Source organism: Canis aureus, chromosome 6 (assembly GCF_053574225.1).
Source record: "Canis aureus isolate CA01 chromosome 6, VMU_Caureus_v.1.0, whole genome shotgun sequence".
Classification (NCBI taxonomy): Eukaryota; Metazoa; Chordata; class Mammalia; order Carnivora; family Canidae; genus Canis; species Canis aureus.
Genome location: NC_135616.1, coordinates 45,580,586 through 45,593,531, shown reverse-complemented (window position 1 = coordinate 45,593,531; position 12,946 = coordinate 45,580,586). Strand labels below are relative to the sequence as shown.

The following is a 12,946-nucleotide window of genomic DNA, read 5'->3' as shown; positions in this document are numbered from 1 at the left end:
CTCTCCTGGAGAATATTCCATGTGTGCTTAAGAAGAATTTGCATTCTGTTGCTTTTGGATGGAATATTCTGTATATGTCTGTTAGGTCCATTGGGTCTAAACTGTAGTTCAAGGTCAACTTTCTCTTATTGATTATCTATTTAGATTATCTATCCATTGTTGAAAATGCAGTGCTAAAGTCTCCTACTATTATTCTATTATTGTGTATTGCTCCCTTCAGATTGGTTAGTATTTGTTTAATACATGGTGTTCTGATATTGGGTGCATATTTATTTGCAACTGTTATATCCTCTTGGTGAATTGGCTTATTATTATGTAATTACCTTCTTTGTCTCATATTAAACTTTTAAACTTAACAATCTATTTTTCTGATATAAATATAGCTACCCCACTCTATTTTGGTTTCCACTTGCATGAGTTGCCTTTTTCCATCCCTTCACTTTGGGTCTATGTATGTCCCCAAAGCTGAACTGAGTCTTTCATAAGTAGCATATAATCGGGTCTTATTTTTTATCCATGCACCTGTTCTATACCTTTTGATTGGAGAATTTAATCCATTTACATTAAAAGTAATTATTGTTAGGTAAGGACTTACCAATTCCATTTTATTAATTATGTCCCTACTCTTTTTTTTTTTTGCTGTCCCTTTGTAAATTGATGATCTTCCACAATGATATACTTTGAGTCCCTTCTCTTTATCTTGTATGTACCTATGATAGCTGGGTTTTGTTTTGTTTTGTTTGTTTTTTGCTGTGATTACCCTTTGGTTTACTTGAAACATCATATAGTTATAACAGCAGTCTATTTGGGGCTTCTAGCAGCTTACCTTGTATCATATGTAAACACTCTACTGTTTTATTTTCCACCCTATATTTTATGTCTTGCTGTCACTATTTACATCTCTTAAAAATGTTTAATATATTTTTTTGTTATTTTTCACTCAAATATAATTAACATACAGTGCTATATTAGCTTTAGGTGTACACTATAATGATTTAATAATTCTGTACATTACTCAGTGCTCATCAAGATCAGTGCACTCTTAATTCCCTTATTTATTTCACCAATGCCCCCACCCACTCTTGGCAACCACCATTTTCTTCTTTATATTTAAGATTCTGGTTTTTGCTTGTCTCTTTTATTTCTTTGCTTGTTTGTCTTTGTTTCTTAAATAGCACATGAGTGAAATTATATGATATTTGTCTTTCTCTGAGTGACTTACTTCATTTAGCATTATATTCTCTATGTCTACCCATGTTGTTGCAAATGGCAAGATTTCATTTTATTTTTATAGCTGAGTGATATTCCATTATGCATATACCATATCTGTGAACACTTGGGTTGCTTCCATATTTTGACTATTGTAAATAATGCTACAATAAACATACACAAACAGGTGCATATATCTTTTCAAATTAATGATTTCCTATTCTTTGGGTAAATAGTAGTAAAATCACTTGATCATGTGGTAATTCTATTTTTTATTTTTTTGAGGAACCTCCATACTTTTTCTCAGAGGGGCTGTGCCAATTTGCATTCCCATCAATACTGCATGACAGTTCATTTGCCTCCACATACATCCTTGCTAACACTTATTATTTGTTTTTGTTTTTTATTCTAGCCATCTGACAGATGTGAGGGAATATTTCACTGTGGTTTTGATTTGCATTTCCCTGATGATTAATGGTGTTGAACATCTTTTTCATGTCTCTATTGGTCATCCATATGTCTTCTTTGGAAAAATATCTATTTGGGTCCTCTTTTTAAACTGGATTGTTTGGGTTTTTATAGTGTTGAGTTGTGTAAGTTATTTGTGTATCTTGGATATTAACCTGTTACTGGATATATGATTTGCAGATATCTTTTCTTATTCAGTAGGTTGTCTTCTTATTTTGTTGATGGTTTCCTTTACTGTGTCAAAGTTTTTTACTTTGATGTAATCTCAATAGTTTACTTTTGCTTTTATTTCCCTCAACTGAGGAGATATATCTAGGAAAATGTTTCTACTGATGAAAAGAAATTACTGCCTATGTTCTCAGAGTTTTATGGTTTCAGGTCTCATGTTTAAGTCTTTAATCCATTTTGAGTATATTTTTGTGCATGGTATAAGAAAGTGGTCTGGTTTCATTGTTTTACATGTAGCTGTCCAATTTTCCCAGCACTGTTTGTTGAAGAAACTGTCTTTTCTGCAATGTATATATTAGCATTCTTTGTCATGATTAATTGACCATAAAATCACGGGTTTATTTCTAGGCTGTTGATTCTGTTCTGTTGCTCTATGTGTCTATTTTTGTGCCAGTACCATACTGTTTTGATTACTACAGCTTTGTAGTATATCTTGAAATCTGGAATTATGATACCTCCAACTTTGTTCTTCTATCTCAAGATTGCTTTGGCTATTTGGGATCTTTTGTAGTTCCATACAAATTTTAGGATTTTTTTTCTAGTTCTATGGAAAATGTGGTTGGCATTTTGATAGTGATTGCATTAAATCTGTAGATTCCTTTGTGTAGTATGGATATTTTAACAATATTGGTTCTCCCAATCCATGAAAATATGGACTATGTTTCGAGGAATTTATCCATTCATTCTAGGTTATCCAATTTGTTGGCATATAATTTTTCATAATATTCTCTTATAATTGTTTTTATTTCTGTGATGTTGGTTGTTATTTCTCCTCATTTGTTTCTGATTTTCAGTTCTCTCTCTCTCTCCCTCTCTCCTGTGTATGTCTGTCTCCTGTGTATGTCTGTCTGTCTGTCTTTATGTCTCTCTTTTTGATGAGTTCAACAAACGGTTTATCAGTTTGGTTGATATTTTTAAAGAACCAGCTCCTGGTTTTATTAATCCATTCTATTGTTTTTTTAGTCTTGATTTCATTTATTTCTGCTCTAATCTTTTTTTTTCCTTCTACTGACCTGGGGCTTTGTTCTTCTTAGGTCTGGTAGGCATAAGGTTAGCTTTTTTATTTGGGATTGCTCTTATTTTTTTAATTAGGCTTCTATTAGAACAGCTTTTGCTGCATCCCAAAGATTTTGGACCATTGTGTTTTCATTTTTCCTTGTCTCTTTGTATTTTTTTTATTTCCTCTTTGACCTATTTAATTGTTCAGTAGCATATTATTTGGCCTCATGTATTTGTGTCCTTTCCAGATTTTTTCTTGTGATTCATTTCTAGTTTCATACATACCATTGTGGTCAGGAAAGATGCATGATATCTTTTCTTAATTTATTGGGTTTTGTTTTGCTGTCTAATATGTGATCTATTTTGTAGAATGTGTAATGTGCTCTTGAAAAGAATGAGTATTCTGCTGGTTTGGGATCGAATGTTCAGAACATCTGTTTGATCCATCTGGCTTAATGTGTATTCAAAGCCACTGTTTTCCTTGTTGATGTCTGTCACTATGACTTATCCATTGATTAAAGTGTGATGTTAAGATGTTACTGTCAACTTCTTCCTTTATATCTGTTAATAGTTGCTTTATATTTTAGGTGCTCCTAAATATTTATGGGTGCATAAATATTTAAAGTTTTTTTTTAATATTTACAATTGCTATGTCCTCTTGTTGCATTGTTCCTTCTATCATTATATGGTATCCTTCTTTCTCTCTTGTTAGTCTTTGTTTTAAAGTCTATTTTTGTTTGATATAAGTATTGCCACCTCAGCTTTCCATTCACTTCTATTTTCATAATAAATGTTTTCCCATCCTTTTACTTTCAATCTGCATGTGTCTAGAGGTCTAAAGTGAGTCTGTTGTAGGCAGTATATAGAAACAACTTACTTTTTTTTTTTTACATCTTACTTTTTTATCTATTCAGTCGCCCTGTGTCTTTTAACACAAGTGATTGAAGCACTTACATTTTTTTACATATAAAGTAACTATTGATGGGTGTGTACTTATTGCCTGTTTCCTGGTTGTTTTTGTAGTTCCTTTTGGTTCCTTTCTTTTTCTTTTGCTCAATTCCCTGGTGGTTTGATGGCTTTCTTCAGTGATAAACTTGGATTTCTTTCTCTTTATTTATTGTGCATCTCCTTAAGGTTTTGGATCTGTGGTTGCCACTAGGTTCACCAGAACCAGGCACTTCAGGGCTCTCTCCTATGTGGGTTGTGTGTGGCCTATTGTTGTGGCTGAGCCACATTTGCCTTTAGTCCAGCTGGCCACACTGGGGCCTTTTGCCTTTTGTGGGTGCACCTGGTGGGATTTAGTCCCTGTGCCAATCTGGAGCAACTGTCGGCTTCCAATTTGGCCATGTCAGAAGTCAGAGTAGATGCCTATCCTCACTTGTAGTCTCACCAACCTATAGAGCACTCTCCTGCCTTATCCCAAAAGGCCTCCATTGGTGGGTGGAATCTGACAGACTAGATGTGCCCCAATTCTGTTTGCTGAGGCTTCACTTGTACCAACTGCAAGGTCCTCTCCCTGCCAGTCCCTTCAGTGGCTTTTGTTGGTGGGTGGAGTTGACAGTGAGACTCTGGGTGCTGCAGTCACATTGAACTACAGGGCTTTATTCCTGTGCTGCCCCTGAGGGTTTTTTGTTTGTGAGTGGAGCCACAGTCAGACCAGACTGATCAGTAAGGCACTCAGTTTGCACTGCCAGCTACAAGGTTCAGCTGCTGGGACTGTGGGAACACTGGTGTGTGTGTGTGTGTGTGTGTGTGTGTGTGTGTGTGTCTGTGTGTCTGTGTGTCTGTGTGTCTGTCTATTTTCCCCTCTCCCCAGGGCTGGAGTCACTTTGGAGAGCCATTGGTCCCTGCCAAGACTGCTTTTGCAAGGTGTGTTGGGGCAGGAGCCACTTTGAAGGGACACCTGCCAAGTCGGATAGGCTGGATGGGGTGGACATTCAGGAGAGTGTGGAGGCAGAACATGGAGTGTTAGCAAGATATATGGATTGTCTTCATGCTGGTTCCCACAAGTTTCAGCTGTCTAGGCTGGTGGGGGGTGGAGGTGGGGCTCAGAGAAATGATGACTGCCAGCTCTTTTTTTCTTGGAGAAGTCTCCTAAAGATCCTCCCTGCCCTTCCAGTGTACATTCTGAGATTAGTAAATAAATCTATACCTCAGTAAATATCTGCTGTATACCTCAGGCACTTTCCAAACTACTGCTTCAATACTGTATTGTGGCTGGGTTATTTATTATGCTGGCCCTTTAAGAGTGGGGATTCAGTTTCCCATTGCCCTATGGCCCTCCTGGAGCTGAGCCCACTGATTTTTATAGTATTCAAGGTTAATTGCTGATTGTAAAAACTCATGAAATTGAGCCCCATTGGGTTTTAGAGCCAAATGTCCTGGGTACTCATCTTCCCAGTTTGGGTTGCCCATACCTGGGATGCCTGGTGTGGAGTCTGATGCTCTTGCTTCTCCATGCTTATAGTGTCCCTCCTGTTTCTGATTAATCTTGCCAAAGTGTTTGGTTCCCAACTATGTTTCTGCCCTTCCTACCTTTTTTGATGTGGTTTCCTCTCTGTGATTAATTGTGGAAAGTCTGTTCTGTCAGTTTTGGGTCATCTTCTGTGTTAGTTGCACTCGTGTGACTGTTCTCTCTATGTGGGATGCAGTGAACTTAGGATCCTCTAATTCTGCCATTATCTCAGAACTCTCTATCTCTTTATGTTGTGTATCAATTCCCAAATTATTGTATAACTATTTTTAATAATTTTGTCCTTTCACTTTTATATTAAAGTGAAGTGGCTAACACACCACCTTGTTATGATATTAACTTAATTCAGAATCTCATTATATATTTACCTTTACTCTAGTTTGTTATATATTTTCATGTTTTCCTTTACTATAGACCTTTTATATCAGCTTGAAGAACTCCTTTCAGCATTTCTTATGAGGCAAGTCTAGTGGTGATAAATCCCCTCAACTTTAATTTGTTTGGGAAAGTCCTTATCTTGCCTTCACTTCTAAAGGACAGATTTACTGGTAAAGTGTTCTTGCTTGGCAGTTTTTTCTTTTAGCGCTTTAAATACATCATCTCATGCTCTTCTGACCTGTAATGTTTCTGCTGAGAAATCCACTCTTCACCTAAAGGAGATTCCTTTATATGAGAGGAATTTTTTTCTCCTGCTGTTTTAAAAATTCTCTTTTTGTCTTTGGTTTTAGACAATTTTATTATAATGTTGTGGAGGAGATCATTTTAGATTGAAATGTTGGGGGAACAACTTTATGAACTTGAATTATTTTTTTAAAGATTTTATTTATTTATTCATGAGTGACACACAGACAGAGGCAGAGTCATAGACAGAGAGAGAGAAGCAGGCTTCTTGTAGGGAGTCTGTTGTGGGACTTGATCCTGAGACTCCAGGATCACAGCCTGAGCTAAAGGCAGACACTCAATCACTGAGCCACACAGGCATCCCTATGACTTGAATATCTAATCTTTCCCTAGGTTTGGGAAGTTCTCAGCCATGTTATCTTTAAGTTTCTCCTTCTCTTCTCTTTATGGGATCCTAGTGATACATAGACTGTTTCTCTTAATGGTATCCCGTAAGCCTCACAAGTTTTGGTCTTTCCTTTTTATTTATTTATTTAATTTTCTGAACTGAGTATTTGCAAATATTCTGCCTTTGAGTTTGCTGATTTTTTCTTCTGTTTGCTCTTGGAGCTCTCTTGTAAATTCTTCAGTGTAGTCATTATATTCCTTAGCTTGAAAATTTCTGGATTGTTGTTTTCTTTTTACGTATTCTATCTTTAAATTTCTAATTTTGTTCTTCTATTTTTCTGATTTCATTAAATTGTTGATCTTTTTTCTCTTGTAGCTCTTTGGTCATTTTTAGAACCATATTTTGGATTCCTTTTTAGGATATTTATCTCCATTTGGGGGGACCCATTACAGGAATTTACTGTGTTCCTTTGGTAATATAAGGATTCCCTGATTCTTCATGTTCCCTTTGGCCTCAAGTAAGTATCTACATATTTAAAGAAGCAGTCGCCTCTTCCAAACTTTGGGAGATAGACTTTTCTAAGAAAAGTCACCTGTGGGTAGAGTATACTATGACCCCAGGTTTTGTGATGTAGGGCAACTCAGGAGCATGTGGAATCTTTGGGTTCAGGGAGGCATGATGTCTCATTAGCTCAGGTCACTGGGGTCCATAACATCAACAACTGTGTGGTATTTGGCAAGCACTGTGTGTCCACAGTGACTACAAGGGCTGTTAGGGTTCTCAGCAGCTCCTCCAGGTCCAGTGACTAGAGACCAGAGCAGGAAGTGATAGTGGCCCAAGACAGTGATGTGCACATACTCAGCTGTGGGGGCCTGCCATAGTTTTCTGTGAACTGTTTCAGACACACACATAATGTTGAGGGCAAGGGCCTGGTTGAATAGGCAAACTGGCAGTTGTAGGAACCCTGACTATTTATGTGCTCTCTTGTGGCTGTGGTGTCTCACTACAGATGTAGGCACAGCAGTGGAGGCAAGTGATAGTAGACAGTGCCAGATCTAGGCTCATAAATAGCTTTGAGAGCCTTGGCCATTGGGATCTATTCCCATAGCTGTAGGGTCTTGTCACAGACATGCCCATGGTAGCAGAACAAATAATGGGAATTGGGATAGGGAGCTTATAGGTACACATTTGGAGAAGCTAGCTCCAAGTACCCACAAGGGAGTGGAGGTCAGCTGTGGGGTTCTAGGCTGCATCTTACACTTGCACAGCTTAGAGGCATGGGGCTAGCTGCCTGTGTGGATCCCATTCCTGGCAGTGGTGAGGGTAGGGGAGTGAGAAGGGATGCAGACAGCTGGCATATGCAAGTGCAAAAATTTGTGGGGTAAAAACCAGTGAAGTCTGCAGAGGTCCTTGGTGGCTGTACTGATCACTGGTTTCTTCTGTGGTGGAAGTTTCCAGGTCCTCTGCAGAGAGCAGGTCACTGGAAACACTGGTTGCTCCCATTGTGTGGCTGACGCTGGTGGCCCATTCCCTTCTTCCATGTTTCTAGTCATCTCTATACATCTCACAGCTGCCAGTCCTTGGGTGGGATGAAACCAAACAGGTCCTTCATGCAATACCCAGAAAGGCTGAGGAAGCTGGTCACTCTCTCTGCTCTCCTTTTCCTGGGGAGGGGAACTCTAGCTGGTGAGTTCCCTCTTGGCCCTGAGCAGTGCCAGCTCAGTGGATAGGGTGATAAGGTCAAAATGAAGCATTCTTTCTTCCTTTTTTGTGCAGTTGTTCTCAGGTTTTTGTTCCACTATGTTAAAGTTTCTTAAGTGGACTCTCGAGTGTTTCCAGAACTGTTTCTGTTTGTAGATAGCTGTCTAATTGTTGATCTTTGTGGGGGCATGAAGGCTGGCTTCTACGGCACCATCTTGGTGACATCAGCCTTTTTTATTTCTGTAATTAATTATCCTTTCTCAGTTTTTTCTTTGCCTTTTTATGATCTATCCTTAACTTTAATGTCAGCTCCATTCAAGTTTCTTTCCTTGGCCCTCTTCTCATTCTACACTTCAGTCTGTATACCACATCAAGAAAGCTATGCAAACTGATAAAAGATCCAGCAGACTGTTGCTAATTTTCCATGGGAATCAGATTGTTACTTTAACATCAACCAAGTCAATTTCTCTACCAGGTTACTTTTTATAAGCTTTTGAGTAATTAAAACTAAATAAAGTCTTTCACGTATTATCAGTACATTTCTCCTTTTACCTTTAAATTTTCCTTCCCAGATAGACAGGTAACTCAGTGACCCACTTCTGTTCTTATTTCCTGCACCTCTGACAAGTAGCATAACCCAGGGCAGATATACCAGCCCTGGAGCGATGGATCTTTTTGATCAACCTAGTCCTTTGTGAACTCTTAACATATTTGCCTATCAAGATTTACAGTACTTATATTATTTCTAAAATCAGACTGATCATATGAAATATTATTTTCATTATATGGTCTCAGAAACTCACTGCACACATATTTACTGATTCCCAAAATATCTTCATTTGTTTTATACATAACAGTGTACTGGGCATTGTGCAGCAATCAGCAAATAAGAGAATAGTTCTGAGGCACTGAATTTTAGAGATTATATGATAAGGAAAATATAGATATCTTTAAATGAAAAAAATCACTTTCCAAAAAACACGCAACCTAACATATAAATGAATGTTGTCCCTTTCAGAAAGTTTACATTGAAAGGCTGATTAATAAAGGATTTGCAGTGCTAATTGATGAACCCGTTTTTGACATAAATTACAGCAGGTAAACACTACAGGTTTTCTTAGGCAAAATGATCATGTCACATTTTAAAGATTACTCATACAACTTTGCCTATGTAAAATTGTAGTATTGTTAAGGCAGCATGCAGATTCAAGATTCTCAGTCTTTTTTTTTTTAAAGATATTATTTATTTATTCAAGAGAGACACAGAAAGAGAGGCAGAGACACAGACAGAGGGAGGAGAAGCAGGCTCCATGCAAGAAGCCTGATGTGGGACTCAATCCTGGGAATCTGGGATCAGGCCCTGTGCAAAGGTAGGCGCTCAACTGCTGAGCCACCCAGGCGTCCCAAGACTCTCAGTCTTTTGACACATAATGGCATGTGAGAATCAATAGTTATGTTTAATCATAGACATATGTAGCTTTTTTAAACATTTGGTATTTGTTTATGTATCTGTAATAGAATATATTGAAGGACTTAGAAACATGTATATTGAAAGTGGAATATTCAAACTAATATTTAGTGCGCTGTTTACTAAAATATGGTTCCTCTTTTTCCCAACAGAAATTTATTTCACAATTTAACCCAGGTAAAACATTTTTTAAAATTTTATATATCCTTCATGTATCACTACTATATTATTTCCTTCTAATCTGTCATGTTTTCTAGAAGGAGAATTTTCCAAACTAATTTTTCAGCAAAATTTGCTTAGAGTACAATGATACTTCAGATATATTCGAGAGCTCCACAGACCTTTTCCGGAAGTTCATGAGGTCTACCATTTTCCAACTATATATCTATGTGAGGATAGATTTTCTCCACCAAAACAACGTGCTTCCTTCCACCAAAACAACATATACCGATAGCTTGAATATAGGAGGACAGATGATAATTCAGTTGTTTTATATTAAGACAGATATTAAAGACATTTTGTAATGTAAAAATGTAAAACAACCATTTTTCTCATTTTTTTTGTCTTGGAAAACAATTATTTTTAAATTTTTTCATAAAAATATATATCATGTTAACATTTATGGGTTTACTATAGTTTTCAAAATAAATTAATAAATATCTTCAAATTTCTCAGTTTTAATTTGTCTCATGGTAAATATTGCTAGATCTAACCCACCTAAAGCAAAAGCTCTGTGAGCTTCTCAATAATTTTTAAGGCAATGAAGGGATCTTGAGAGAAAAGGGTTATAACGTCTGGTCCAGAGAATCTTTAATTATAGGAGATGAACTGAGGATTGCTGGAGGGGAAGTGGGGGGATGGGGTAATTGGGTGATAGGCATCAGGGAGGGCATGTGATGTGATGAGCACTGGGTGTTATCTGCAACTGATGAATTATTGAACTCACCATCTAAAACTAATTATGTACTATATGTTGGCTAATTGAACTTAAAACAAAAACAAAAACATCTGGTCCAAGGATGGAAGATGACCATGGAGTAGGAGGATCCTAGGCTTGTCTCTTTCCATGAATACAACTGGATACTATCAAATTATCCTAAATACACCAGAAATTGACCTGAAGACTGTTATAATAAACTCCACAACTATAGGTAGAGGAGAAGCCACATTGAAGAAGATAGGAGGTGCAGAGATGCAATTTGGGAGAGAATAGATCAGGGAGGGAGCCATGGTTCCAGAGAAGGGTGAGAAATAGACTAACACACAGGGGAGCACACAGGAAAAATGAATCCCCATACCATTTGGCTCAGAAAGTGAAAGGGGCTGAATTTTATGAGTTCTTGCTACCAGTGGGACTTAAAGTCTAGAATTTTAAAGGTTGGTGGGCTTGACTGGGATAGAGCCCAGAGGGTACTGCACTGCTCTTGGGGAGAAATCAAGCAAACAACTAGCAGACATACAGCATGGAAACAGTGATTAGGAAGATTGCCTACAGCACACAGTGGAAAGATTATTCCTTCATTTGTGAGTGAGTCCTAGAGAGGCCGCATTCATGGAGAGATACCTCTGGGAATAAAGGAATTGGCCAGAACCATTTCCCTCCTCTGACCCTCAGCATAAGCACAGGGCTACCTGTGGGAAATCAGTGCAGTGCCAATATTTGCTAACTAACTTATGTATACCAAACTTCACCCACACACACACACACACACACACACACACACACTCACTCCAGTGGAACCATCCATCTGAAACTGATGTATGCAACTGATGAATTATTGAACTCTACATCTGAAACTAATGAAGTACTATATGTTGGCTAATTGAATTTAATTAAAAACAAGAACAAAAACATCTTGCTCAGTCCCAGTGCAGCAGGCCACCTCCCCCAGAAGACCAGCCCAAACCCCTGCTCTCACCATGCATTCCACTGTGGGAGTTTTGCAGGGCCTCTGTTCTGCCAGCAGTGGTAACAGGTCTCATTTCATAAACAGACCAAAGCACACCTAGTTAAAACACACCACATTAAGGTCAGGGACCAAACACTGCCTACCACAGGCAAAGAAAGACTCTGCAGATAATTGGCTTGAAAGATAAAGCAGTCAGGATGAAACAGCAGAGAATCTGCAGCATACATTGAAGACATTCCCAGAAGTGCCAAGCCCTGGGGAATAGGAGACATTACATAGCAGGGCACTTCAGGACCTCTTCTTTGTAAGGCCATTTCCCTTAGAACAAGAGACATAGCTAATGTTTCTAACACAGAGAAACAGGCACAGAGATGTAAACAAAATGAGAAGACAGAGAAATTTATCCCAAATGAAAGAACAGGACAAGGCCACAGCCAGAGATCTAAGTGAAACATATAAGTAACATGCCTTGGTAGAGAATTTAAAGCATTGATCATAAGGATACTCACTGGACCTGAGAAGAGTAGAAGACAAGAGTGAGACCCTTAACACAGGGATAAGGAATAACATAGCAGAGATAAAGGACACAATAAAGAAAATGAGAAACATGCCTCATGGAATGATTAGAGGTTAGAAGAAGGAGAGGAATGAATTGACAACCCAGAAGACAGAATGATGGAAAGTAATCAAGCTGAACATAAGAGATAAAAAAGAATTATGCAAAACAAGAATAGAATTAGGGAACTCAGAGACTCCATAAAGCATGATAACATTTGTATTATAGGAGTCCCAGGAGAAGAAGGGAGAGAAAAGTGGTCAGAAAATTTATTTGAAGAAATAAGAGCTGAAAACTTCCCTAATCTGGGGAAGGAAATAGATATCCAGGTCCAAGAGACACAGAGAACCCATATCAAACAAAAGCAGACACACACCAAGACATATTGTAATTAAGTTGGTGAAATATAGTGGTAAAGAAAAAAAATTTGAAGCAGCAAGACAAAATAAGTCAGTAATTTACCAGGGAAAACCCATAAGGCTAGGAGAAGATTTTTCAGCAGAAGTATTCCAAGCCAGAAGGGAGTAGTATGATATACTCAAAGTGCTGAATGGGAAAAATCTGCACCTGAGAATACTCTATCCAGCAAGGCTATCATTCAGAAAAGGTGGAGAGACAAAGAGTTTCCCAAACAAAACCTAAAGGAGTTCATGACCACTAAACCAGCCCTGCAAGAAATATTGAAGGGAACACTTTGAGTAGAAAGGAAAGACCAAAGTGAGAGTGTAAAGGTAGGAAATACAAAAGCAATAAAAATAAATATTTCTGTAGAAAACCAGTCAAGGAATTCACAAAATTAAAATATGTGAAATATAACAACATATATCTAAAATGTGGGAAGGAGGAGAGTAAAGAATGGGTTAAAAAAAATGGGTTCAAATTTTCATGACCATGAACTTAATATAGACTGTAATATGAAGAAAAG

General features: G+C 37.8%; 1 protein-coding gene across 6 annotated transcripts in view; it reads left to right on the top strand.

Moving 5' to 3' along the window:
- Positions 1-12,946, top strand: part of CATSPERE (catsper channel auxiliary subunit epsilon) — a 198,482-nt gene that overhangs the window by 35,892 nt on the left and 149,644 nt on the right. For 3 of the 6 annotated variants that reach the window (XM_077901387.1, XM_077901386.1, XM_077901390.1), the window contains exons 6-7: positions 9,344-9,457; positions 9,708-9,732. The exons of 1 other annotated variant lie outside the window; for it this stretch is intronic. In XM_077901387.1, the coding sequence (XP_077757513.1) occupies positions 9,344-9,457; positions 9,708-9,732 (139 nt within the window). The remainder of the gene's footprint in view (positions 1-9,343; positions 9,458-9,707; positions 9,733-12,946) is intronic. 2 more of the 6 variants (XM_077901389.1, XM_077901388.1) reach the window with 1 other exon arrangement.